Source organism: Mchenga conophoros, linkage group LG17 (assembly GCF_057382185.1).
Source record: "Mchenga conophoros isolate Kocher_MC1m ecotype Shallow Benthic linkage group LG17, M_conophoros_male_GT1.1, whole genome shotgun sequence".
Classification (NCBI taxonomy): Eukaryota; Metazoa; Chordata; class Actinopteri; order Cichliformes; family Cichlidae; genus Mchenga; species Mchenga conophoros.
The window spans coordinates 24,721,392-24,746,609 of NC_140542.1; the positions used below are offsets into that span (position 1 = coordinate 24,721,392).

The following is a 25,218-nucleotide window of genomic DNA, read 5'->3' on the forward strand; positions in this document are numbered from 1 at the left end:
CCGAAGCATTGCTAATCAGCAAGTGTTGTTTTTTGTTTTGTTTTTTTTCTTTTGAGTAGGAGGGTGGTATTTCTCCATTTATAAATCTGCACATCTTGTAAATTTTCTATATTAAAGTAGTTGAGTTTTTAATTAGTAGTTTTTGTGTGAGATACTAGTCTGCATGCTGACTGTTATGCAATTTGTTGATTAGCTTGAGTTTGCGCTGAATCACATCACTTGTGCCACAGTGTGTTTGCAGTGTTTTGGTAACGCAGCTCTCCACTTATTCTACATATAACATTTAGTTTACCTGAGCATGTGAATTTGGACACGTTTCTATGGAGAAACGTCAGAGTTTCATTTATTTTGCAGGTATTTAGTTGTCGTTTTTCAAATCATTGAACTTATGTAAATATTCATCTGATAGAGGCAATAGTTGAAAAACAAGACGGTCTCAAGTCATATGACATTAATTTGTACACGTATTTTCAAGGGGCTTCATTAGTACTTTAGTCTAGTCTATACATAGACTGTAGATAAAGGGTGGACTTGCCGCTCTGACCTCACTCAACGGGTCAGTAAGCTACGGTTTTTGAAGACCAAGGTCAGCAACCTGACTGACCTTGTTTTTGGAAGCCAGATGGGAGCCCACTTGGATGAGAACATTAGGTTTAAGGTAATCGGCTAAATGCAAATTTCTGGTGCAGTCGTTGTCTCTGCAGAGTTATTTGCCTGCGCAAAGAGATTTGCAAACTATCTACACACGCTTTGTGCAGTCCTCAAATAACCCAGTAGTATGTAGCTTCATGTGGATGATGCTGTATATCAGCGGTCCCCAACCTTTTTTGCGCCACGGACCGGTTTATGCCCGACAATGTTTTCATGGACCGGCCTTTAAGGTGTCACGGATAAATACAACAAAATAAAACTAGTACCGGTACGGGGGAAAAAAGGTTTATTCATAACACACGTGAAAAGACCCAGGAAAACCGAGTAAACGATAACAAAATAACGCTGAAAACCGATTTAAAAACCCTGAAAACTATACATTTCACACCTGAGCCTCAACTCTCGTGGCCCGGTACCAAACGACTCACGGACCGGTACCGGTCCGAGGCCCGGGGGTTGGGGACCACTGCTGTATATGGTAAGTCACAGCGCAGTTCACCACAAACGGGACAACCTTAAAACGGTCTCCCGCTAAGGTAAAAAAGCATACAGAATAAAGTGGCTGCAGAGAAAACTTTACTTGTTTAACATTCTTCTTCTACAGCTCCTCGTATGTTATAGCTTTTCTTTTCTTTGTGGCTGGCAAGACCAACAGTAGCACAAGCAAGAGTAGGCCATGGATTATGTATTTGTGACACTGCCCCCTGGTGATGGGAAACGGATACAGCATGTAGACGATGATCTGTGAAGCTATCTGTTGGGTGTGCACAGGACCAGTGCAGAGGCGCTATATTTTCTAAAGACTAGTTAGACAATAATCTTGCTAACCAATCTAGCAGCGATTCGTATTGTTGGAAGCGATGTTATGCAGACAGCCAGTGGCACCCACCTGTTAATCAAAGTGAATGCACTCCTAATAACTCTATAGCAAGCTAAATCACATTTTAATTGCATGCAGCTCTCAGGCATCATTTTTGAAACAATTTGTTGCTTAAGAGTCACCCTAAAGTTGCTGTGCCTCTGATAATTTAACTTAAGCATACCTTTCTTTCCAGATTGTTTAATGCATTAGATGCTTTTCTCTGCTTCCTAGTATTAAATGCTGCAGATAAATTATGGCTTTGTCAACCCTCATTATAGGAGGAGCTGCAGCTTCTGCAGAGGCAGCTGGAGGAGCGAGAGTTGGAGCTGCAGAAGTTGAAGGATGAGGGCAGACTGAAGGTGGAGAGCCACAACAGAGCTGAGGGGGCAGAAAGAGGTGGGAGCTGTTTTTAATAACTGTCATGTTCTATTTCATGCACTTCAGTTCCAAAATTGGCTTGAGGATTAGAAAAATAGACATTTTCCATTCCAGCAACACTATATCCACCTTCAGAAGCCTTACCAGACAAATATCACACAGCTTTTGTCTGGATTTCTCCATTTCTTCTTTTTTTTAAGTATCTTACATTTCACAGACAGTCTGAGGTAATTTGAACCTGATTTTAGTTTTTTAACTCCCTATCTGTCCGTCTGTATGATCCATACCAAACACATCACTATCTTACTCCTTCCACCCCCACAATTGACCTTATCTTATCCACTCTGATGGAGGAATGTTGTGCTTCTGTCATGCTGGCCTGCCTGTAAACATGTTCTGTGCAGTAAAATCTAAAGACAGGAAGGCTTTTGTTTTGTCTTCAGCCATCTCAGCATAGAGGCACAACAAATCCATCAGAAGTTAGAAATGAAGCAGACTAGAACAATAAATGAGGAACTCGGTTAACGTGCAATTGGGAAACTTGCAGAGAGTAAATGTGCATGCTGCTGACTTCGCTGGCACAAGATTCGAGGCGAAGGTGATTTGATGAGCAACAGGCTTAAGTTGAGACATTTAAGTGGAGTAAATGATGCTCACACACAGAGCTTGAACTCTTCAGAACAGTAGGACAAAGAGTGAAGACGCCAGAGTTTCACCCTAAAAAGTTATTAATGGTGTTTTAAATTGTTTGTTTGCCCAGCACAGGCTAGAAGTCTCACATACTGTAATTTTAAGTGGTGCCTCTGGCCAGCCCAACATTTGCCCTCCAAACCACACACACAACCTCGCCCGAGGGAATAATCCTGCTCTTCAGCTGCTAGATCTGCCTGTTTTGCTGTTCTTTATGTCTGTGGGTCAGCAGCCGCACTACGCTGGTGTGGCTGCTGGTGGTGAAGAATGCAAGAAATTATACAACATATCAGCCTGTGCACATTTTTTAGGAGTTCATTAGGTTTGGATTACGTTATCAAGTGGCTGGGGGGGGGGCACATTTAATTGTGTGGTGTTGCTTGAAAAAACAGACACAGACCCTGTGTTAATCTGTAGCGATAACTAAATCAAGAGATCATTGCAAGCTGAAACAAGAGCCCTTCTGACCAGTACGCTGTGCCCCAGTGGCTTCGTTATTTCTGGTTTCTGTTGGCTGCTTTCAGAGCCCGCAGGAGCTGATGTTTAAATGTTCACAAGTATAAAGCATCTTTTTTCTTCTCCTTTCTCCAGATACTGAAATGTTGAAGATGAAGAGGGTTTTAGAGTCGCTGACGTCAGAGAACGATGAGAAGGTAGTGTGCAGTGCGTCAGCAGCAGCTTTAACTCACTTCGAGTCATCATTGCAATGACATAATGTGTGTCTGTCTCCAGGAACGAAGGATTAAAGAGCTGGAGGAGTCCCTTAAAAAGTGCAAAAAGGTGCAGGAGCTGGTCAGAGGTCAGAAAATCTAACCTCGTAAATTTCAAATTTACTCACATTGATATTTACAGTTTTGTTGTTAAAACTACTTCTGCACTGAGTCAAAGCTGGATTTAAAACATATTTTTAGCTCCTTTTGGTTCTTAAAGTGTTCAAAATAAACATGTAAAACACCTAATTCTCCATTCTAAGAGAGACAGTTTTTGACCCCCAAAACCTGCTGGCGATAGAAAAAGGCATCTTCTCTTTTGAATAATAATTGCTAAAAAACTCTGGTGTACTTCACAAAGCTTCCTTTCGGTTTCTATCCATGATTATTTTCATAGAGCTGCAGGACTTTGTGTTGCCGTTAAAAATACATTTTCTCTCACTGTCAAAGTATGTGTAACTCAAGTGCAAAATACACCCCAAAACCGCCCGTTTGACTGTCAAAAGCCCTGTTTTCTTGTACTTTTATCCACAATGTTGGAATGCTTTTAACACTGCCAATGAACTTTGAAAAGGTAAGACTGATGTTGGTGGGTTTGTGCTTTATGGTGTCCCCGCTGACTGCCCTCACTGCTCTCTCAGAGAAGCTGAATGAAGATGACTACCACGATATCCCAGATGATCCCTCGGTCTCTGCAGCCATGGAGGTTGATCAGGTCACTGTGGAGTTGGAGGGGGAGGCAGGAAGGGGCTTGGGCGAGGTAAACACAACCTCTATCAAAACAGTTCTGACACAGGATGAACCCCAGACTGTGGACTTCCTTTATAAAAACTCAGTTTTGGCCTCCCACTCTGAAATTGTTTCTGCCAGGAATTCAGAGCTTTGGTTCTTGCTGTTCTGTTTGTTGATGTCGGTGCATGCTCTGCTTTAGGAAAGTGTTTTTGCTTCATTATGCTTTTATCTGTTGTCTCAGTCTGTTCCATGCATAGCGGTGCTCTCTGAAATGAACGAACTGGACAGAGAGCGACAGCTTCAGGCAGCCGGAAGGTAAAACTCAAGCTTCCACATGTGATTGCTGTAATTAAAAGACATCGTTCTTTTTCTGCTTTATTTAGTTTCACGGGTCAAATGAAGTAATTTACATTTTGTGCACAAATATCAGTCTACTTCTAGGTGATGTCTGGGAACTTTAACCTTTCTCTAATCAGCAAAACATCAGCTTGAATAAATTTAGATTGTCTAAAGGTGGTGTGTTGGCGATGCTGTTTGCTTTTAGGGACGCAGCATCAAAGTGTAAAAGTTAAGTGTTTGCTGTTGTCGCTGAAATTATTCAGTCGTTTGAGTTAATTTCTTTCATCCCTGCGTTAGACCTCGGTGTGATTAGACTTTTGAGGTTAGTAAAGGTTATTATGGCTGTGTTGGGAATCTGAGGCTACACAGGTTTCCCTACCAGTAACAAGAATAAAGGTGAAATTTGTACTGCACAGCATTAACAACAGGACTGAGTAGAGTCGAAGATTTGTGCCGACATAAAAGGTCTAATCAAGGGACCGATGTGAAAACGCCTGTGTGGGTGTACTTTGAGTGAGCAAAGGCTTTAAGCAGAACAATTTTTAGGTACATCGCATTTAAATGACTCTGTGAAACAATTGCTGCTAATTGCTGGTTAGCAGAATACTAATTTAATGCATTGTACTGCACAAATTTCATTTTTTCCTTTCTTTTGGTTGATTTTTTTTAACACTTTAATTTTAATTATGTAATATTACTTCTACTTGATGTTAAGAACATTTCTAGATTATTAAACCATTTTTTTAGCCTGTGCTTGAGGCCTGAATTCTCATTGTTGTGATTTCAGTACCTTAGACATCCCAGAACCAAGCAGCTCAGCTGGAACCAGCAGCACTGATCAAGTAAGACAAGGCTATCTCTGATGTGCTCTGGCTGATTATACTGTTATACTTATTATTTCTATAATAATATATTCTATTGTTATATCAAAAATACTCATTACTATTTCTTTTTTTTTTTAACATTTTGTACTAAGTAGTAGAGTAGATCCTCCTTGTTATGAATGATTAGGACCAGTCACAGGGTCCTCTGTGTAAGCTTGTCCTCCTCTGACACCTAGTGGTGCTTTTTTCCTGTGATTTGTGCTTTAATGCTTCTGTCTCTACATGTTTTTTTTCCCTTCTCATAGGGCCTAAATAAAACAGGACGTAGTTCTTCTTCTCCAACTAAAGGAAACGCCACAAGCGAGGGGAATTTTGGTACCAAGAAAGCCCGCGCTTCATTTGGCCGGGGCTTCTTCAAACTACGTGGAGGCAAGCAGACGGGCAGCGCCCCGAACCTCGGTGAGCTTTGCCATCTTGTAGAAGGCATTTGATTTTTTTTCCCCTGTATTTGTTTATGTGTGTGTTTTTATTTTATTACTTATGTTCATGTTTCCTTCATGGCTCTGTAAATTGTGAAGATCGCAACCGGAGTGCCAGTGCACCTGTGTTAGGTACAGTGAAGCAGAGTGGCTTTTTGGCCTGCAGCATGGCAGCTGTGGGTGAGACAGCTGGATGCACTGAAGCCAGCACTGACACGACAATGTAAACATTTATCTTACATGAATCCTTGTCATGCTGGTCTTTCATAGAAACACTCTCCTGAAAAATGAGTGTTTCCCAACTTTTTTGTTGCTGTTGTTCATGACATCTTATGTTTATGAGTTTATAAATATAATTGTTTTCTCTTTCACTGTTTCAATATTTATATCTCAAAGATCTGAAGAGATAAAACCAGACTGAGTTGCAAGAAAAGTTGGAAACCACTAAAGGCTATTCTTTATTGGGATTTCTTTTTTTCTTCTCTCAACCATTTGCTTGCAGCTTACTCTGACGTGTTTCTATCAAAGTTATCACAAAAATATCCAGTTGTCTTTTATCCACGACATGAAACCATCTGCAATTATGCCGTTTTTAGTGTTTTTCCAGGTTACATTTCTTTTGCATTACTACTTTGTAAATGAGTAGATGTTTGCATGTGTGATGCTTCTCCAGTTTGTGTTGATTTCGTCCTGTTTGAATCCAGAGATCTCTGGAATCTCTGTGCTCATGGTGGTGGGTCATCCATGCTTGCTCCAGCTTGTATAGTCTCACATGTGTAATTGACTTTCACAGCTGAGACGGTGCACAAAGGCACAGAGCACCTCGACTTGGCCGGTGCTCCTCCACGGAAATCCCACGATAAATCGCCTCCAACGTCCTCGCCCGAAACCAAAAAGAAGTCCAAAGGGTTCAAGAGATTCTTTGGCAGGTAAGACTCAGCGACGCGTCGTCGGTGTTTGAGCTGGAGGAAATGTATCTTTGATCATTTCTAACGTAATTGCGATGCAGGTTAAAGAGGAGCCACTCTACCTCCTTCAACCTTGACGATGCAGCCGAGATGGAGTTCAGAAGGGGTGGAGTCAGAGCTACAGCCGGCCCCAGACTCGGCTGGTCACGCGACACCAAACAAATGTAGGCGTTCAAAAACCATTTTAGAACATCTTAATTATAAAATAAGTAAACAGTTATTGTATTAATTATTAACTGCTGCATATAAGGGCAAAACTACAAAGTGTTTTTCCCATTTGAGGGTTTTAAGAATGCTGTTTACTGATGTTCGTCCTCTCTCCTCTCAGTGCTGTTGATCTTCCTTTCTCACGGTGGAGCAAAGAGGAAGTTTGTGCGTGGCTTCATGAGCAGGGCCTCGGGTTTTATGTCGCGCAGGGTCAGAGCTGGATCAAATCAGGACAAACATTACTGCAAGCATCACACCATGACTTAGAGAAGGTAACGGTGACAGCAGTAGAAACATGTTGTCTATGTATACCAGAGGTGGGACCAAGTCATTGTTTTGCAAGTCTCAAGTAAGTCTCAAGTCTTTATCCTCAAGTCAAGTCTCAAGTAATGTCAGGCAAGTCAGAGTCGAGTCTCAAGTCACTGGTGTAAAAGTTCAAGTAAAGTCACAAGTCTGAAATTTTGAATTTCAAGTCCTTTCGAGTCTTTAAAAAAAAAAAAGAAAAAGAAAACAACGAAAAAATAATGTTGCAGTTATGCTAAATGTAAATATTAGACCATGTAATTTTTAACTCTGTTTTTCTCAACACATGACAAAATAGTGAACTTAGAAAATATACACAAATTGTGAAATTGCACCTCTTTAAAATGCAGCTCAATTAAACCTAGCTCCAAGAATAATTTTCACCGACAGTTCTGAGATAAGCTGCATGTTATTCTTGGATGCGCTTGTAGGACCAGCTTTAAAATCGCATGACAAAAATATCATACATATTAAAAAAAACTGCATCACCAACGTAGCCTGGACAACATTTGCTAGTTAGATGAAGTCAGCTATCTCATCGTAGCATATTTATATGCATATTTATAATCATACGGTTCTTGGAGTGAGTGCATACACTCATGAAGTTTAGTAACTTCAGGTCACTGCAACAAGCCCAGGTACAGTTTACCGACGGATGGGTACAGGACCTTGAAATGCACCGTGTAGAACGAAAGACCATCGTACGTATCATAAGTTTACCAGTCTCACAAATCGTCTCCATAAATACACATTCCTTAACCGTTTATTAATAGGACCTTTGAGCTCAAGGATAATTAATTAGTAGTGGAAATAATTTCTGGTACGCGTTACAGAAATGTAGCAGTGACAACAATATTGTATGCTGTAATCGTACTGGGCAATTAGTGATACAAAACAACTGTTTTATCCTGTGAATAAAAGCATATGTTTTTGTCAATGTACCATAATAACAGAAGCGAAACACAATATTGTGTCAGGACAATTCACTATTTATGCACAATAAACAAAGGAGCATAGCGCGACAATTTCTGTTCAGTGCCAGACTTGCTTGTAACCTATATCACCAATTATGTTATGAAAATGACGTATTAACTACTAAAAAACACTGACCTTTGTGGAAATGCTTGGAGCAGACTAACCTGTGAGCTGGAGTGTTCTAGGACGTTATATTTGATCTTTGAATGGCTGCAATCCAGGCCACCCGTCGCCTCTTTGTTACTTCGGAAACATGGCTCGAACAACTTCTCTTCAACGACGTAATCCGATAACAACCGATTTCTTTACCCGTCGGCTTCCCGTGGCTGTCATGCGACCGGCTATTGCAGTTAATAATACAACAGCTTCTTGCCATTTTTGTGTTTCTTTTTATCGCTGTGTGACTGATTTCAATTGAAAGCCTGCGTGCGCTAGTACCTCTTGCCACGAGTTCCCAGAATCCTTTGCGGTTTTACCCCTGAATGATGTCACATTTTCAATCTCTATATAATATGTATGTTAAATTTTATATTTGGGGTAAAATATCAAGTCTTTTCAAGTAAACCGGTTCAAGTCCAATTCAAGTCCCAGGTCATTGGTGTAAAAGTCCAAGTCAAGTCACAAGTCTTACAACATTTTTTCAAGTCAAGTCTAAAGTCATAAAATTAATGACTCGAGTCTGACTCGAGTCCAAGTCATGTGACTCGAGTCCACACCTCTGATGTATACATCTTCATATCTTCTTTTTTTATCTTTATACTTTTAGTGCTTATAAACCTATATATATATATTTTAAAGAATAAATGAAGAAACAAGTCTAATTATGCCACTTCATGTGAATTACACGATTTGCTAAGTTTCTACTAAAACAGGCAGAATAAACGTCACACTATGTTTCAGGAGCTGGGCGTGAAGCACCCTCTGCACAGGAAGAAGCTGCAGCTGGCCCTGCAGGCTGTCGGATCAGAAGAAGAAGATCTGAAGGGCAAACTAGACCACAACTGGGTGACGAGTGAGTGTCGTCGTCTCACGGCCTGCACGTATCATCTCCATTAGCTTTGATTCAAACAGGCTGTTTGTTTTCAGGATGGCTGGATGACATCGGTCTCCCGCAGTACAAAAGTCACTTTGATGAGGCTCGAATTGATGGACGCACGCTGCACTACATGACAGTGGTGAGCTCCGTCAGAGCTTTTAGATTTACTCTTATTAGAAAGTTCAAAAATAGCTGTTCTTTAATATTCTTTCTGATTTTTGTGTGAATAAGTCATTCGACAGGTGACGTGTGTAGGTGGTAACTCTTTGTTGTTATCCCAGGAGGACCTGCTGTCTCTGAAGGTTGGCAGTGTTCTCCATCACCTCAGCATCAAGAGGGCCATCCAGGTCCTCCGCCTCAACTCTTACGACCCCAACTGTCTCAGACGCCGTCCCTCTGATGAGGTATCACGCAGAAATCCCAACCCAACCTTCTCTTTTGCTTTAAACCCGTCATTTTTAAAATTTAATTATTAATTTCTTTCCCTCGTCGTCCAGAGCAACGTCACACCAGCAGAGATCTCGCAGTGGACCAACCACAGAGTGATGGAGTGGCTCCGCTCCGTGGACCTGGCGGAATATGCCCCCAACCTGAGGGGGAGTGGTGTTCACGGAGGGCTGATGGTGAGCATTATATACACAAAAATAAACACAGGAGACAGAATAAACTGTGGAAACTGCAAATTAGAGGTCACGAAATGTGTAACAGAGACTGTAAAGAGCTGAAAAAGCAGTGCCTTCATCAGGTTTGAATAAGCTGTTCCACCTAAGATCATTTTTCCTCAAGTCACTGGTGCTGCATATTTCTTTTATATAATCACACTAAATGGAGCCTGCTTTGGTGCTCAGTGTGCAGAAAATGCATTCAAAGAAACTTGGCAGCCGTTATTAAAAGGTTACTGGGGAAAAGAACCCACAAACCTAAATATGAGCAGTTTCATGTAGGAACTATTTTCTTTCTAGTATCTAAGAACCGACAAACTAAAAGGAAACGCTTACAGCTCAGCTGAGAGGGATGTCATAAATGTTTAGATGCCTTCAGTCTCATTAGTTTGTGCATTTCATCGCAGGAGAATTGATTCTTTCTTGTGATATACTTTGCATAACTGCATCGGAAAATAATTCCTATACAAGACTACTCAAAGCAAAGGGAAAGACTTCACGACTGGGACATAATTGAGGTGAACTGTCTTTAAAGCAACTGCAATCATTTACATGTCAGGCTGTCTGTTTATTACTTCACTAGCAAAGAGCACACAGTGAACTGCCTACATTTCTGACTTTAAGCTTCTGTCTTTTAACAAATAATAATGATTAAGTCCCCTCTGCTGCTCTGCGTCATTCATACATACATTTTTATTTTTTTGACCTTGCACCGCGATTTTTCATCTGCCTGTTCTGAAGGTGTTGGAGCCTCGATTCAATGTGGAAGCTCTCGCCCTTCTGCTCAACATTCCTCCCAACAAAACCCTGCTGAGACGCCACCTGGCCACCCATTTCCACCTGCTCATTGGCTCCGAAGCGCAGCGGCTCAAACAGGACTGTCTGGAAAACCCAGACTACATTGTCCTCACAGCAACGGCCAAGGTCAAGGTAACTGCACGCTGTTTCACAACAAACCCTCCCTGCTACAGAGAGGAACTTATCATTATTGCAGACTCTAAACAGATCAGCGGTACCAAAACTGGCAAACCAAAAGTAAAAAAGTAAACCTAGCAAAAAAAAAAAGCCTCTCAATTCTTACAGATCTGAACTTCTGTGTTTTTTCACCTCTTTGGACAGCAGGCTGTATTTAAAGCATGGATGGTGAAACTGAAGCTATTCCACACTTAGTAGCCTCTTGTCAATCTTGTCAGCTCCTCTAGCCTGAAGTATACTTGGGCAAGATGCTGAACCCTGAGTTCTCCCTGATGCATTTATTGGAGTGTGAATGTTAAATGTGATGTGTGGGTGAATGAGGCTTGTAGTAAATACAGCAAACGCTCATGTTACGAGCTGGCCATCTGCTAATTGTGTCCTTTATCCTCCTTCAGCCGAGGCGCTTGTCGTTTGGAGGTTTTGGCACTCTGAGGAAGAAACGTCAGGACGACGGTGAGGAGTACGTGTGCCCCATGAATGTGGAAATGCCAAAAAACAGCAGCTTCCAGACTAGCGCCCAGATCTACGAGGATAACCTTGAGCACCTGGAACAGGTACACACTTTCCCAGTTACACTTATTTGTAACACAATAAATTAGTTTTGTTTTTAAGTGAATTTGAGTTGATTCTGTCACTTTTCACAGATGGAGGACTCTGAAGGAACCGTCAGACAGATAGGAGCCTTTTCTGAGGGAATCAACAATCTGACGGTGAGAAGCTGACCTGCTCCGGTGTGATCACACAGAACACGCTGTCCATCAACTACACTGAACGCTTTTCTGTGCTCCTGTGTTTCAGAGCATGCTGAAGGATGACGTGTTTTTCCGGGAAGTGTCGGCGTGCCCTCCAGAGTATGATCCCTCAGAAATGCACAGTAACTCAAACATCTGATATCAGAGCTCCGCAAGCTTCATGGAAAAAGAACGAACTGTGCAAACTTCATCCTGTGGTCTATCTCTCTCTACCGCTGATCAGCTTTTGTAAGAGAACATGTCAGACTAACAATATTTCCATCTTTCACATGTACACATCTATATTTATTGAAGCTGTCCAAAATGTAACATGTGAACTGAAAATGCAAAGTGTTCTCAAATTAACATACCTCTTTATGAATTTTGTCACTCATGCCTTTGTTTTTCAGTATTCGGTGATTTTAAACTTTGTGTGTTTCATCCCGTATTTGAAAGGGCTTGTCTTCAGTTGTGTTCACTGATTCTGTTTGTGAGAAGTGCTTACATTCAAGGTTATGATTTTATTTGAACACATGTTAAAATTGATGCCTCACAGAAATCGAGTGAGGCAGGGCGAGCAGCATTTTTGTGTGTGGTGCTCACAGAATTGCATTTTGACCCAGTTGAGCGTTGTGCAAGCTGAAGGCTTTTTGAAAAATTACTTTCTTCAAATCCTGATTTGTATCCAGGCTCTCTGGGGCACCAATGCTGGACGAAGTGCTGTGGCTATTTTTTGGGGTTAACATTTTACTGTGAGCACCACCACCTCATAACAGATCAAGCTACTAGTATCTATGGATGTTAAGCTATGTGCTTACACTATCAGTTAGAACCGTGAGGGCACTGTTATGCTACAACGTGTGATATATAGACTGGGAATGGGGGAACAGGCACACCTGGCTCAAGGAAATCACTGTTCACCACTAAACTAGTAGGGATGGTCTTTTAAAAAAACAAACAAAACCCATTAATATCAAATGGTCTTCTCAGTCTTAATATATATTTTCCAGCGGAAGAAGCACACCTAAAAACATTAATGACAGAGATTAGATGTTACTGTCAAATGGGAGAAATTTAGAAAGCCAAAGATGACTTTAGATAAAGTGAGTAAGCATCAAAGGCTACTCGAATAGTTCCTGGAGACCAATATATTTTAGCCAGTGTATGCCCATGCCTACTAGCTTAGTAAAGAAGGACATTCTTTTTAAAAAAAATAAAAATTACTGCTTATTTTTGTTTTCGCACAGTTTAAATAAAGGTCATGTGAGTTAGGGAGCCATCTGCTTCCTCTTGTTTACAGTCTAAGCTAATCAGCGCCTGGCTGACTGGAGTGTCACATTAACCGTACACACACGAGTGTGTTTCCCTGAAGTGTCCAGCTCTTCTGTTTCAGATACAGTTTAATGCAGCCTGGATATTCAACTCTATTAACATCCGATCCCTGCCTCAATGCAGACTGCAGTCAATCTTTCCTTAAAAGAAAATGGACAAATCTCTGCTCACACATACCATTTGTGGTTTTATTCTGTTTTTAAAATGTTTTGTTAATAAATGCATTTCTTTTTCCCTGCAGAAAGTGTCTTCACTTAATCATGGTAGAAGCTAAAATCCACTTGTGACCAACATGATTCAGAAACGATGATCAAAACACCAATAGTTCAACAGCATTGTTGCTTTATGATCCATAAACACAAGCAGCCACTTTTTCCACACTTTCAGAAAACAAATCAGTAACCACGCTGTGTTTGACAAATCACAACGGAGCAAATACTGACACGTCTTGCGTGACAACAGATAAGCAACAGGTATAGACTTGTAACACGTTCCCAACACCCATAACGGAATAATCTATTATTCTGTATTGAAGTGAGTGATCACAATTCTTGTGGCGTGCATTCAATAAAATCTTTGCAGGTGTTTAAGGCACTCAGAAAAAACAGCCAGTAAACCTCGAGTCTTCTAGTAAAACCAAAGTGAAGTCATTTTCAAGCCAAACATCCGGAAACTTCATATCCTATCATAAAATCCTTATTTCACATCCCATTTCCCCCTACACATTCACAACCTCCTACCAAACATACAAGAATTGGTCCAAGCTGTGATTCTCTTGCATGATAAATATGTCATATTTAAATATAGTGCAATACCCACTGTAGATATGACAGCTTTAATGCTTTCAGGGTAAGGGGAAAAAAAAAAAAAGACAACTGGATGGACGATGTCTAAAATGTGAACCTGCGGCTGTCGGCATGGCCGACTTTATCCAGGTTAGGGTTGCAGGCAAACTGGATCATCGGTGGAGGTCCGCACATCAGGATGAGGGTCTCGTTGCTGGGAGGCGGCAGGTGTTCCCTCACCATGTCTTCACTGATGAAGCCTTTGCTGTACTCCCAGTCTGAAAGACAGAAAAGCCTGAGGTTAAAATGCTGCTCAGAATTAAAGGGTGCAAAGTGGGGCATTTTCAGTGTTCAGCAGCGACACCTACTGGTGACCATCTATAAGAGCAACTTTATCTGTCATATCATTACAGCCTGTACAAGCCACCACTCAGATACAGTAACAACTGTGGTTATTGTGCTTGGTTCTTAAAAGTCAAACATAACCAGTGTCTAAGCAGATATATTTACCTTAGGCTACGTTCACACTGCAGGTCTTAATGCTCAATTCCGATTTTTTGATCAAATCTGATTTTGTCTGCTTGTTCACACTACAAATAAAATGTGACAGCAAACACGCTCTAGTGTGAACGCTCAAAGCGGCCTGCATGCGCAAAAGAAGACGTCACACACAACACACTCTGTTTAGACTCAGACCAAACAGTATTGTTTGACTGATGGCCCTTAATAATAATAATTGATTGGATTTATATAGCGCTTTTCAAGGCACCCAAAGCGCTTTACAATGCCACTATTCATTCACTCTCACATTCACACACTGGTGGAGGCAGCTACAGTTGTAGCCACAGCTGCCCTGGGGCAGACTGACAGAAGCGAGGCTGCCATATCGCGCCATCGGCCCCTCTGGCCAACACCAGTAGGCAAGTAGGGTAAAGTGTCTTGCCCAAGGACACAACGACCAGGACAGAGAGCCCGGGGATCGAACCGGCGACCTTCCGGTTACAGATACATAATAATGTAAATAACCTAATAATTATGCTCATTGCTGTTTTAGAGGAGCGGTGCTTCAAAGGATAGTTGCAGATTATACAGTACAAATAAAATGTTCACGTTTCTCCAACGTTGTCTTCCCAACAGTTTCACTGACATCTATACCGGATGGCCAGGAAGCGTTCGCGATATGGGTCGCATAGGGTCCAAAAAAAAATCGGATTTGATGCGCTTTCGCCTGCAGTGTGAACGTAGCCTTAGATGGCATTACGCTGGCCTCCAGTAACACCATGAGGAGTTTAAGTCATTTTTGATCAGGTTAGGTCCTTCAGCATGCACATTAAACATATATAAGGGACTGCCTTAATTCATATGTGCAATATTACTACAATTAAAAACATCGTCTCAGAGTAATTAAGGAAAGAAAAAAAAAAAGGCTGGACTATTGTAATTCATTATAATCAGGGGTTTTTTTTAAAGATGAAAAGCTGGATGCAGTGAGTACTAGCTGGGAGTAGAAGGACAGCTCCCTGTTTAATTTAAGATTTAAAATCCTTCTCCTCACATACAAGGTCCTGAAGCCTGATAGAACCTTATTAATCCTAACAGAGCTGCTCTCAGACTACAGGCTTACAGTTTCTAAAACTCTTAAAATTTCTAAAAGTTCACACACTCTACTTTTAAGATTAGTCTTAAAACTTCGATCAAGCTTATAGTTACAGCTGGATCAGGTGACCCTTAACCTTCCCTTAGTTACGCTGCTGTAGCCTTAAGCTGCTGGGGAGTTTCCCATGATGCACTGAGCATCATGTGGTTCTTCACCTCAACTCTTTTCACTCCCAGTGAGTTTATACAGCACTACTGTGTTTAATCATTAAACTAACTCTCTCTCTCTCTCTCTCTCTCTCTCTCATAGCTGGCCTTTTTTCCTGCTAAGCGTGTATTTTGAACCACTATCAAAAAATGAACCTATATTTTACCAGGATATTAAAAATGTAATCTTTTTGGTGCAAAATCAGCAATAATTATCCAAGATTTTAAAAAAACCTTCCTGTAAGCCTGAGATTTTCCTTAACCCAGAAAATTCAATTAATAACATCACTGATTATAAAACGAATCAATATTTGTATAATCATGTTTCAATCTATAGATTAGTGGTTAACACATTCACAGGTAGCATGCTTGCTTGCTTGTTTTCAGTTCTGATGTTTGACTCTGCTGAACAAAACTACTAGCTTGATCATTTCTCACATTAAAACCACGTACTGGACATTTTTTTGTTGTTGTTAACTAAAAATGATTCTTATCCAGCAATGATATACAACTTCCTGGTGACAACAAATACGTGATCCTTCACTGCGACCAAAGAACATTGAACAATTTCTCATGCATAACCACAAATGAACCAGCAAACCTCTCGGCCTCGTTGTGGCCACTCACCCATTGAAATTTGCCCTCAGTGATGCTGGTGACCTTTTTCCGTATTTAGCCTGCGGTGATAACTGTGTATGAACTGTGATCGATTGAGTTTTTATATCAGAAGTTAAAAACTAGACCGCAAAAATTCAAAGAACACAGAAAAATTCAATCTGTTTTTGCACATTAATGTAGAAGTTTTGAAATGTAGGATGCATACAAAGTACATAAAAAGTTTAAAATTTGACTTTAGCCTGCTGCGTCACATTTTGAGAACGTGCAAGAGTACTAATACTTCATAGATGCTCTCACATTACAAGACATAATAGTCATTTTCATATGCAATTAACTTTCTAAGATTACATTCTTTCTTACACCTGTCAGGTAAACAGTCTGTCTTCAACCTGCCAATACAAATACAAACATCCATGTAATATCATGGACTGTGCTAGTGGGCGATTACTGCAGCTAATAAACCGGGGTAATGAGAAGATGTGTACAAAAACTGGAAATAGTTCCTGTCTGAAATAGTTAAAGTTCACATGTGAAGGTGGTTGCTGTTGGAGGACTCACTTTCAGGTGCTCTGTCGACGGTGAACCACAGCTTGAACCGGTCCGGGTGGCTGACCTGAATATCTTCCAGCTCCGGTCGCAGAAGGATGTCTTTCTCAGTCTGAACACGGGAAGAGACGATATTTTTAAACTACTGCGTGAACACAAATTTATACTCCAGTCCAGGTCAAATGTTATCACATAGTAAATATCCTCCTGACTGCAAACATTAGATTGTGGTTCATAAAACTCACCTGGTTGGCAAACAGCAGGTGACACACCGTTTTGTCATCAGGATCTTTCATTATTGCTGTGACGAGCTGCAGCATGGGAGTGATGCCTGTAATAACACCCAGCACAGGCTCAGGTTACATTAACAGAGCTCCTTTAAATACAGGGCTGTATGTGTGCTTTGGTCACAGTCGGACCTCCAAGTTCGATTAAATGAAATGTTTCTAAAAGCATAACTTTAGTTAGAATTTATACAAATTTACCAAACCTAAACCTCTCCAACGCAATTCAATTCAGGCGTTTTTATCAACTTAAAGAACAAAAGATACTTAAAAGGCACTTCGTACTTTAAAGTAAAGACCCTACAGTGTGTAATGCCTGTGTGGATGATGAGCAAACAGCCCAAATAAACTTTGGAACAAATAGAGCACAGAGGAAGGGGAAAAAATGTCATCTTATTTAGAAAAGGTTGTAAAAATGGCTTTTATAACCTTTAATGCTACATTACATGTCAGCATCTCCCAGGTCAGTGTTTGCACATTAGTCTAACATGTCTCTGGTTGGAGACTAGCAGAAGACAAATCTATTCTGGGTTGCATAAAAAAAAAAAAAAAAAAAAAAAAATAGGCGGAAAAATAAAACAATAACTAAATATGTGGAACTGTCTGATGTGGCAGTAAGGGAGCAGACCAAAGAACGCTAAATTAATATCTTAAGAGATTTCTGTGGCACCAAATTCAATCCATACAAATGCCATTTTTTCAGCCGAGCACTGTTGGCACAGAGGTGAGCAGTGAGCCAGACCACTTTACCCAACATCGAGTTATGACTTCACTGATGCAGTGGAAACTTTGGCTCAAACACTTATCAGATCTGACATTCATACTCCCCCAATTACCTTAACAGTTATTATTTCATTACTGTGGCTCCAATGCAGCTGCCTCGCTCTCTCTGTGGTGGTCAATGCTCTGACCACTCTATAGTATCTGGTTGCATGAGTAACACCTACTCAACTTATAATATCTACAGAAACTGTCCACATGTCCAAATAACACTTTGTTGAATGATTTGTGTTGGAGTTTTGTAAAAGTTTAGACATCAAGACTCCATCTTCAACTAATGATAAACACCTTTATTACTAATAAGCAGCATCAGCCCTAAAAACAAACACCACCTGAGTCAAACAAATGAAAAAAACCACCCTCGGTCCTGACACTGAACAGCTCCCTCACCTGTGCCTCCAGCGATCATGCCCAAATGCTTGGCAGTCTTCATCTCAGCTGGGGACTTTTTATCAGGCTGAATGGCAAAAACACCTGCAGATGCAAAGTGAGAGTATTAAACCAAGCTGATAAAGCTGATTCACCTACTGTGTTCAGTTATGCTGCTCACCTTTGCCCTTGTAAACGAGTAAGCCGCTGGGTCCTCTGAAGTCAATTGTGTCGTTGATCCTGAGGCTCTCCAAGTACTGACTCATCTTCCCGCCCTCTGGGAATTTTGGATTAATGTCTTTAAAGTAAATCTGAAACAAATGGAGGAATTCATGTGAAACAATCAACACCTTCATATATAAAAACTAAAATGCACATGAAAACAACCTTCCTTAAATCTTTACCTTCACCACCAGGTCCACAAAACCTTTGTCGTCATCGCTGGACACTGGTGTGTACGGACGGACGACAAGCTTCCCGTCTATCTTTGCCGAGAGATAGATGTGCTGCCCTGAAGACGAAAACAAACACGTACTTACCATCAACGTCACCCATTTCATACTATGTGACTCAAACAATGATAATTCACCATTACAGCAAGTATTTCCTGCTTTAAAGGCTCTGTAACTGTGAGAGGGGATATCTCTAATAGACCTCAGGATTGTGACGTCACCAATGCAATGCATTATGGTAAATGGCCTGTATTTGTATAGCGCTTTACTAGTCCCTAAGGACCCCAAAGCGCTTTACACACACTCAATAATAATAATAATAATAATAATAATAATAATAATAATAATAATAATGGATTACATTTATATAGCGCTTTTCGGGGCTGTACAATTCCACTATTCATTCACTCTCACATTCACACACTGGTGGAGGCAGCTACAGTTGTAGCCACAGACTGACAGACAGAAGCGAGGCTGCCATCTGGCCATCACCAGTAGGCAGTAGGTGAAGTGTCTTGCCCAAGGACACAACTTGGCTCGAACCGGCAACCTTCTGGTTACGAGGCGAACTGCCAACTCTTTGAGCTAAGTTATCAGTCATTCACACATTCACACACACTTGCAAGCCACATTTTAGCCACAGCTGCCCTGGGGCGAGGCTGCCAGACACAGGCCCTCTGACCACCAGTAGGCAACGGGTGAAGTATCTTGCTCAAGGACACAATGACAGAGACTGTCGGAGCCAGGGCTCACACCGGCAACCTTCTGATTACAAGACGAACTGCCAACTCCTGAGCCACGATCGCCCCATTATGGGACTGAGGTTCATGCAACTCCAAGTTGATGATGAAATATATGGAAGCAGCAACAGCGTAACACCTCAGACACACAGTAGTCACCGTGGATTAGGGCTGCTCAATTAATCGAATTTTAATCACGATTACGATCTGGGCTTTCAACGATCATTAAAAATGACTGAGCCAATTATTAGCCCCTCCCTCATTTATCCGCGACACCTTAAAGGCCGGTCCGTGAAAATATTGTCGGGCATAAACCGGTCCGTGGCGCAAAAAAGGTTGGAGACCGCTGATTAAGAGGACCCGAGGGAAGCTCGGAAAGCTAAGCAGAAGTTATTTGGAGAGGAGAGTGACTGCCGTTGGTTGAAAAGAGAGGTAAAAAAAAAAAAAACTTCAGTGGTGTTGCACACTATTTTATATTATTTTTTAAAGTCATTATTCAATACATTGTTATTGTTAACCCTTTAAAGCCGTCAGAGCAGCACGCTCTGTTTTGTGTAACTATTTTTAAATCCCTGTAGAACCTGAACCGTGTAAGCTAGCGCAATAATTTGTTTTGCATATGAAACTTACATCTTATGCCATCAGCTTGTCCTCGGTCACGGTTTCCTTCCACATAAATTGCATAAAAAGCGCTTGCAGGAACAAAAACATAATATTCCAGAAACACGCTTTGCCGATCCGATCAGCTGTTCGTAACACTTCGCACATTGAAACAGATGTCACCGCTAACTATCACATGTCCGCCATTTCCTGCCCGAAACCGGAAGTGATGTCATTTTCGCGGAAAATGTAGTTTTTTTTTTACTTGTAGGCCTTAAAAGCCTATACTGGTCATGTTTGACTTTTCTGAATAGTTTCTGGGATGCTTAGAACTCGAATTGCACTGCTGGAAATAGTTTATTTTGATGCACCTGCTGTTTTCTTTGCAAATTTGCATCATAGGATTGTTTTTGTTTTTCCTGCAGTATATAAAAATTGCTGTATCTCCAAAATAAAACTATGAAGACACTCAAAATAAATTTCCTGTTGTTGTAAACTAGTAGAAATTAACATATATTTCTCCAAGTAGAAATATAACAAAACATTGAGCAGTAATAAAAGACATGAAACTGCTTCACATCTGAACGACTTATTTTTAACATTCTCATCACAGTTTAGTCCAGCTACAAAACAAAGCATGCAGGGTTGTCATTACAGCGCAATTATAAATGTCAAATAAAAAGGTGTGCTTTATAAATGTGTTCAACACAACGTTGAAAAAGAGAAAATATTACAGAAAAGTATTAAATATGAACTCAAATCAATTGTATAGAGTGTCTTTAACCTCCTAAGACCTGAACTCTTCCATGGCATGCATTCCTAATTTCGCTTTGATATTTGGGAATATTGGGACCCGATGAATGTACAAACAAAGAATCACCGGATTTTTAAAAAATTTTTTTACCCTAACCCTATTTTTGTTTCTAAGAAAATTGAGAGCCACATATAAAGACATTCGTTTTAAATTTTGATAAACAGAGGCAGTATAATGTCCTCGTAAGTGGAAATCAGGCCCTTGTAGAGGAAAATTTAGTATTTTGGTCTAGACAACCCAAAATGTGATGTCCACATAATTGGATGCCAGGTTAAGAAGGTTAAGGGTAAGTGATGCATGTGTCACAGAGCCATGGCTCAGCAGCTGAGAGAGCATGGCCGAGTCTAACAAGTCTGAATGTGAGCTTGAAGCCATGCACAATTCTTAAGTTGTCTGAGGTTTAGGCGCTCACCACAAACAGCTTTTTTAACAAAACACTAGGCAACTTGAGAAACTGTACCTCCTAAAAATAAAGTGACAGTTTGTGCTCACATATCAGCCCCTCCTAATAACACTGCTTTGCCTTTTCGTTTACATTCAGTTTGTATCACAGGTTTAGGTGTCTTCCTCCTTATCACCTGCTGGCATCTAACTTCGTTTCGGTTTGGCATGAACTATGCAGAATGCATTGCCATTCCCTATCTCCAAATAGGCACTACATCAGCTGTTTAAACCGTCTGTTAACCAGGGGTGGCCAATCAGAAGAAAACTAGCTTAAACAGAGAAGGAAAGGAGCTAGAACAGATTTTGAGATATGCAGTCAAACCTCCGGCAGTGATGATATGCGTGAGTGCGCACACTTACCAATAGGGAGACCAAGGACGTGTTCAGGGGATGGCAGTGCAAAGCGGAACTTTCTTGTGTCATGGCTGACAATCTTTTAAAAAAAAAAAAAACAAGAAACAGACAGAGCAGTGAGCGTGAACGCATCTGCTGCGTTTGCAGACAAGTTTCATTCTGCAAGCACTCAAGTGTGCAGCGTTTGAGCGGTTACCTCTTTATCTATCAGGCGCAGTGCATACTTAATGTTGGGGTCCTCTAAGGTGATGGCAGGTCTCTTCTTTTGGAAGAGCAGCCTGAAGATGAGGTTGATGATGCTGTCAAAGCCACCTCGGATCAACTGCGATAAAAGGTCAAACGTGGGAGAATGACTCAGACCACCAACTCCTAGCATTAGCTACCAGCTGTCTGAGTACCCTGCGGGGCGTTGCCTGGATTAAGTCGGGTTTTTGTTTTTTTGTTTAACACAGACAGCAACAGGGAGAAGTGAGTCATGAAGATTCCTGTGGGCAGGCCCGAAACAGCGCTCAGGATAACTTAGCTGGGGAAAAACTGAATGTTAGCGAATATTAACCGAGCTAATGCATGCAAATTAGCTGGCGTAAAAGCACCCTGATAATTTTCCATTGATGTATACTCACGCCAATGATGTAGGAGAGCATTTTCAGGCCGGGAGGACAAATGCAAAATACTTTGTCAGTATAGCGCGCACACCCCAAACGAGTTCAAGGCAACTAATTGTGACGGAGGTCCAAGCCGTCAAGTAAGGCTGTCGAGTCAGCCAGGAAGGATAAATACATCCGGTTTTAGTTTTCAAAAACAAAATTCCGTTTATATGAAAATTAAACCCAGTAGGCTAATTATAAAATGAATGGTGGATATTAATATTTTGGTGCGCTTCTATGTGTATTTGAAGCTGTTTTATGTCAATTTCGTCGAGATTTGGACTGAATAAACGTACAGTAAGCGTGTAAACACTCAGCTTCCGGTAATACAACGGGCTAACGTTCACTAACTTATCAAAGCCGAACCTCAAACGTCACTTCCACGTAAAAGACATGTATTTTCACAATAAAACGCTGAAACGATAATAATGATAAAGCATTAAACTGCGCACAATTTTTCTAAGCAAAAAGAGAAGCTAGAAGAGAACAAAACAAAACAAGATAATAGCATCCGAAGGAGACTAATCAGAATTAAAAAGTGTGGCTTTTGGTCATACGGCAGCAAAATGAGTTTAACTAAATTGATTAGTTAAACACAGAAACACAAATGACGACTTTATTATTATCCTAGTTTATGTATGCAAAATGGATATTAACCCAAACCTAGTGAAACTGGTTAAACTTAACTAAATAAATAAAAAAACCGAAAGCAGAATACAAAACGTTCATAACTCTGCTATGTAGATCTCACTTCCTCTTTTTCTGTTGTTCACGTTTCATGTAATACAGTTATATCAGGTGCTTATCTGTATTGTGCATCTGTTTATTTCCTTCTGTAGCCGTCACACTTGACTTAATCTTATAGTGAGCTGCTGCTTTGAGGTCAAACATGCATCCTACAAACACTAATCTTTCCATGTGTTGCCCCACTTCAGGCACACAAAAATCAGCCAATATTAGGATGGATTAAGAAATTTCTATATGATGCAGTAAAATTGCAGATATGATGATGGTTGATGATGATTTTAACTAACTGATTTTAAGTAGAGCCATGAACATGAATAATGTTACGCTTAAGCATTATTTACAAGCATAACAAGCTTTAAAGTGCTGTGAAAAAGGAATTTTCTATTACCCCCCACCCCCCCTTTTTTTTTGCATATTTGTAATTCTTATATGTTTGAAATCATTAACCAATTTTTTTATGTTAGAGAAAGATACCCAGAGGGAATACAAAATGTAATTTTTTATTTCATTTATTGAGGGAAACAAAGCTTCTAAACCTACCTGGCCCTGTGTGAAAAAGTAATTGCCCCTCTTGTTGAATCATGAAGAGACTGTGATTATCCACAGCTTTTGGAAAACTGAATTTAATTTCACTAGCCACACTCAGGCCTGATTACTGCCAGACCTGTTGAATCAACAAATATTTTAAATAAAACCTGTGTGAAAAAGTGAAACAGACTACATGACACCAAAACACATCCTGTCACAATCTAAAAACAGTTGAGAAACAAAGACATTTCTAAGGTTTTGGGACTCCAGTGAACCACGGTGAGAGCTGTTATAGACAAAAAGCAAAACTCAGAACAGTGGTGAACCTTCCCCAAATTACTCCAAGAGCTCACAAAAGACCCCAGAACAACATTACAGAACTGCAGGTCTCACTTGTCTCAGTTAAGGTCGGAGTCCATGATTCAACAATAAAACAGAAAAAAATGGCATCCATGGGAGAGTTCCAAGACGAAAACCACTGCTGATCAAACGGTACATAAAGGCTCATCTCATAGTTGCCAAAAAAAAAAAACCATCTTGATGATCTGGGAGACTTTTGGAAAAATATTCTGTGGACTGATGAGAAAACTGAACTTTTTGAAAGGTCTGAGTCCTGTTACATCTGCTCTAAAACTAACACAGAAGAACATCACAGCAACAGTCAGACATGGCGGTGGTAGTGTGATGGTCTGGGGCTGCTTCGATGCTGTAATTGATGAAACCATGAATTTTGATCTCTACCAGAAAATCCTGAAGGAGAATTTCCGACCATCAGTTTGTGTCCTCAAGCTGAAACACACTTTGGTTATGCAGCAGGACAACAATTTGAAAAACACCAGCAAGTCGACCTCTGAATGTCTCAGAGGCTGGAAAACCATCCGTGATTGAATTAAAACAATTCTGCAGAGAAGAGTGGACCAAAATTCCTCCTCAGTGATCTGAAAGACTCATTGCCAGTTATCACAAACACTTGATTGCAGTTCTTTCTGCCAAGGATGGTGCAACTAGTTTTTAGGGTTAGGGAGCAATTGCTTTTACACACAGGGAGGAAAATTAAAGGTAATAATATATTTAATCGAATAATACAACCCCAAAACTAGTGAGAGTGTTTGGGCTTGACTATTTCACTCAGTGTGACACGGTTTCAATAAAAAGCTGCAATAATCTGCCAGATGATGCAGATTATTGCAGTCACATATTTCAGTGACTTAAAAGGCAGGTTAAAAGAATTCAATTTAAAATGACAGCACCGTGCTACAGTAAAAATTTCATGGGACATGTTTTACTCTCAACATCCAAATGAGCTTTATTTTACAGCATCAGCAGTAGCCTGAGATCTATAAATCTCCGCTCCCCAGCATTCATTACCATCCGAGCATCACATCAATGTGACATCATATTTTAGTGGAGGACAAACTCTTGTCCCCATTATGTGGCTCTGCTGCACATAAGTAAATATTCACTAATAGAAATTGATCTGTACCTGAGGCAAAATGAAAGAAAGAAAGAAAGAAAGAAAGAAAGAAAGAAAGAAAGAAAGAAAGAAAGAATCTTTTCTTATTAGTTTTTTTTACATCTGGTACACAGTGGTGTTCCCCTGCGTGTCCTTCAGATGGCAGTAGTGACCTTTTTAACAGGCTGCTGTGTCTGATTCAAAGTGCCATCATTAAAATAGGAATTTGTCATGCACGTCAAGCATGCAGACGCCTTTCTTTCTGAAGTGAACAGTTTCTTGCATGAGCAGTGAGTCACACTCGTGGCAATCAATACCGTGACAGTTTTGCTCCGTTGCATGCATCCCGAACGAAAACACGACATGAAAGGCTTCTGTATCAACAGGAAATAAAACATTT

General features: G+C 40.6%; 2 protein-coding genes across 2 annotated transcripts in view; one reads left to right on the plus strand and one right to left on the minus strand.

Annotated features, from left to right (window-relative positions):
* Positions 1-13,098, plus strand: part of ppfibp1a (PPFIA binding protein 1a) — a 31,062-nt gene extending 17,964 nt beyond the window's left edge. The window contains exons 8-25 of the mRNA XM_085250953.1: positions 1,792-1,909; positions 3,173-3,234; positions 3,314-3,380; positions 3,933-4,051; positions 4,265-4,338; positions 5,150-5,204; positions 5,492-5,645; positions 6,459-6,594; positions 6,675-6,797; positions 6,962-7,112; positions 9,019-9,130; positions 9,205-9,293; positions 9,436-9,558; positions 9,652-9,777; positions 10,558-10,746; positions 11,187-11,345; positions 11,436-11,501; positions 11,590-13,098. Coding sequence (XP_085107079.1) covers positions 1,792-1,909; positions 3,173-3,234; positions 3,314-3,380; positions 3,933-4,051; positions 4,265-4,338; positions 5,150-5,204; positions 5,492-5,645; positions 6,459-6,594; positions 6,675-6,797; positions 6,962-7,112; positions 9,019-9,130; positions 9,205-9,293; positions 9,436-9,558; positions 9,652-9,777; positions 10,558-10,746; positions 11,187-11,345; positions 11,436-11,501; positions 11,590-11,682 — 2,016 coding nt within the window. The 3' untranslated portion in view covers positions 11,683-13,098. The remainder of the gene's footprint in view (positions 1-1,791; positions 1,910-3,172; positions 3,235-3,313; positions 3,381-3,932; positions 4,052-4,264; positions 4,339-5,149; positions 5,205-5,491; positions 5,646-6,458; positions 6,595-6,674; positions 6,798-6,961; positions 7,113-9,018; positions 9,131-9,204; positions 9,294-9,435; positions 9,559-9,651; positions 9,778-10,557; positions 10,747-11,186; positions 11,346-11,435; positions 11,502-11,589) is intronic.
* cyb5r3 (cytochrome b5 reductase 3) lies at positions 13,017-22,441 on the minus strand. Its single transcript, XM_085250954.1, has 9 exons — positions 22,067-22,441; positions 21,640-21,765; positions 21,450-21,522; positions 18,444-18,550; positions 18,221-18,350; positions 18,061-18,144; positions 16,852-16,937; positions 16,619-16,718; positions 13,017-13,917 (listed from the first exon to the last, which is right to left on the minus strand). Exons 1-9 carry the CDS (start codon positions 22,085-22,087, stop codon positions 13,745-13,747), a joined length of 900 nt encoding a protein of 299 aa, XP_085107080.1. The 5' UTR covers positions 22,088-22,441; the 3' UTR covers positions 13,017-13,744.
* Between the last annotated feature and the right edge of the window lie 2,777 nt (positions 22,442-25,218).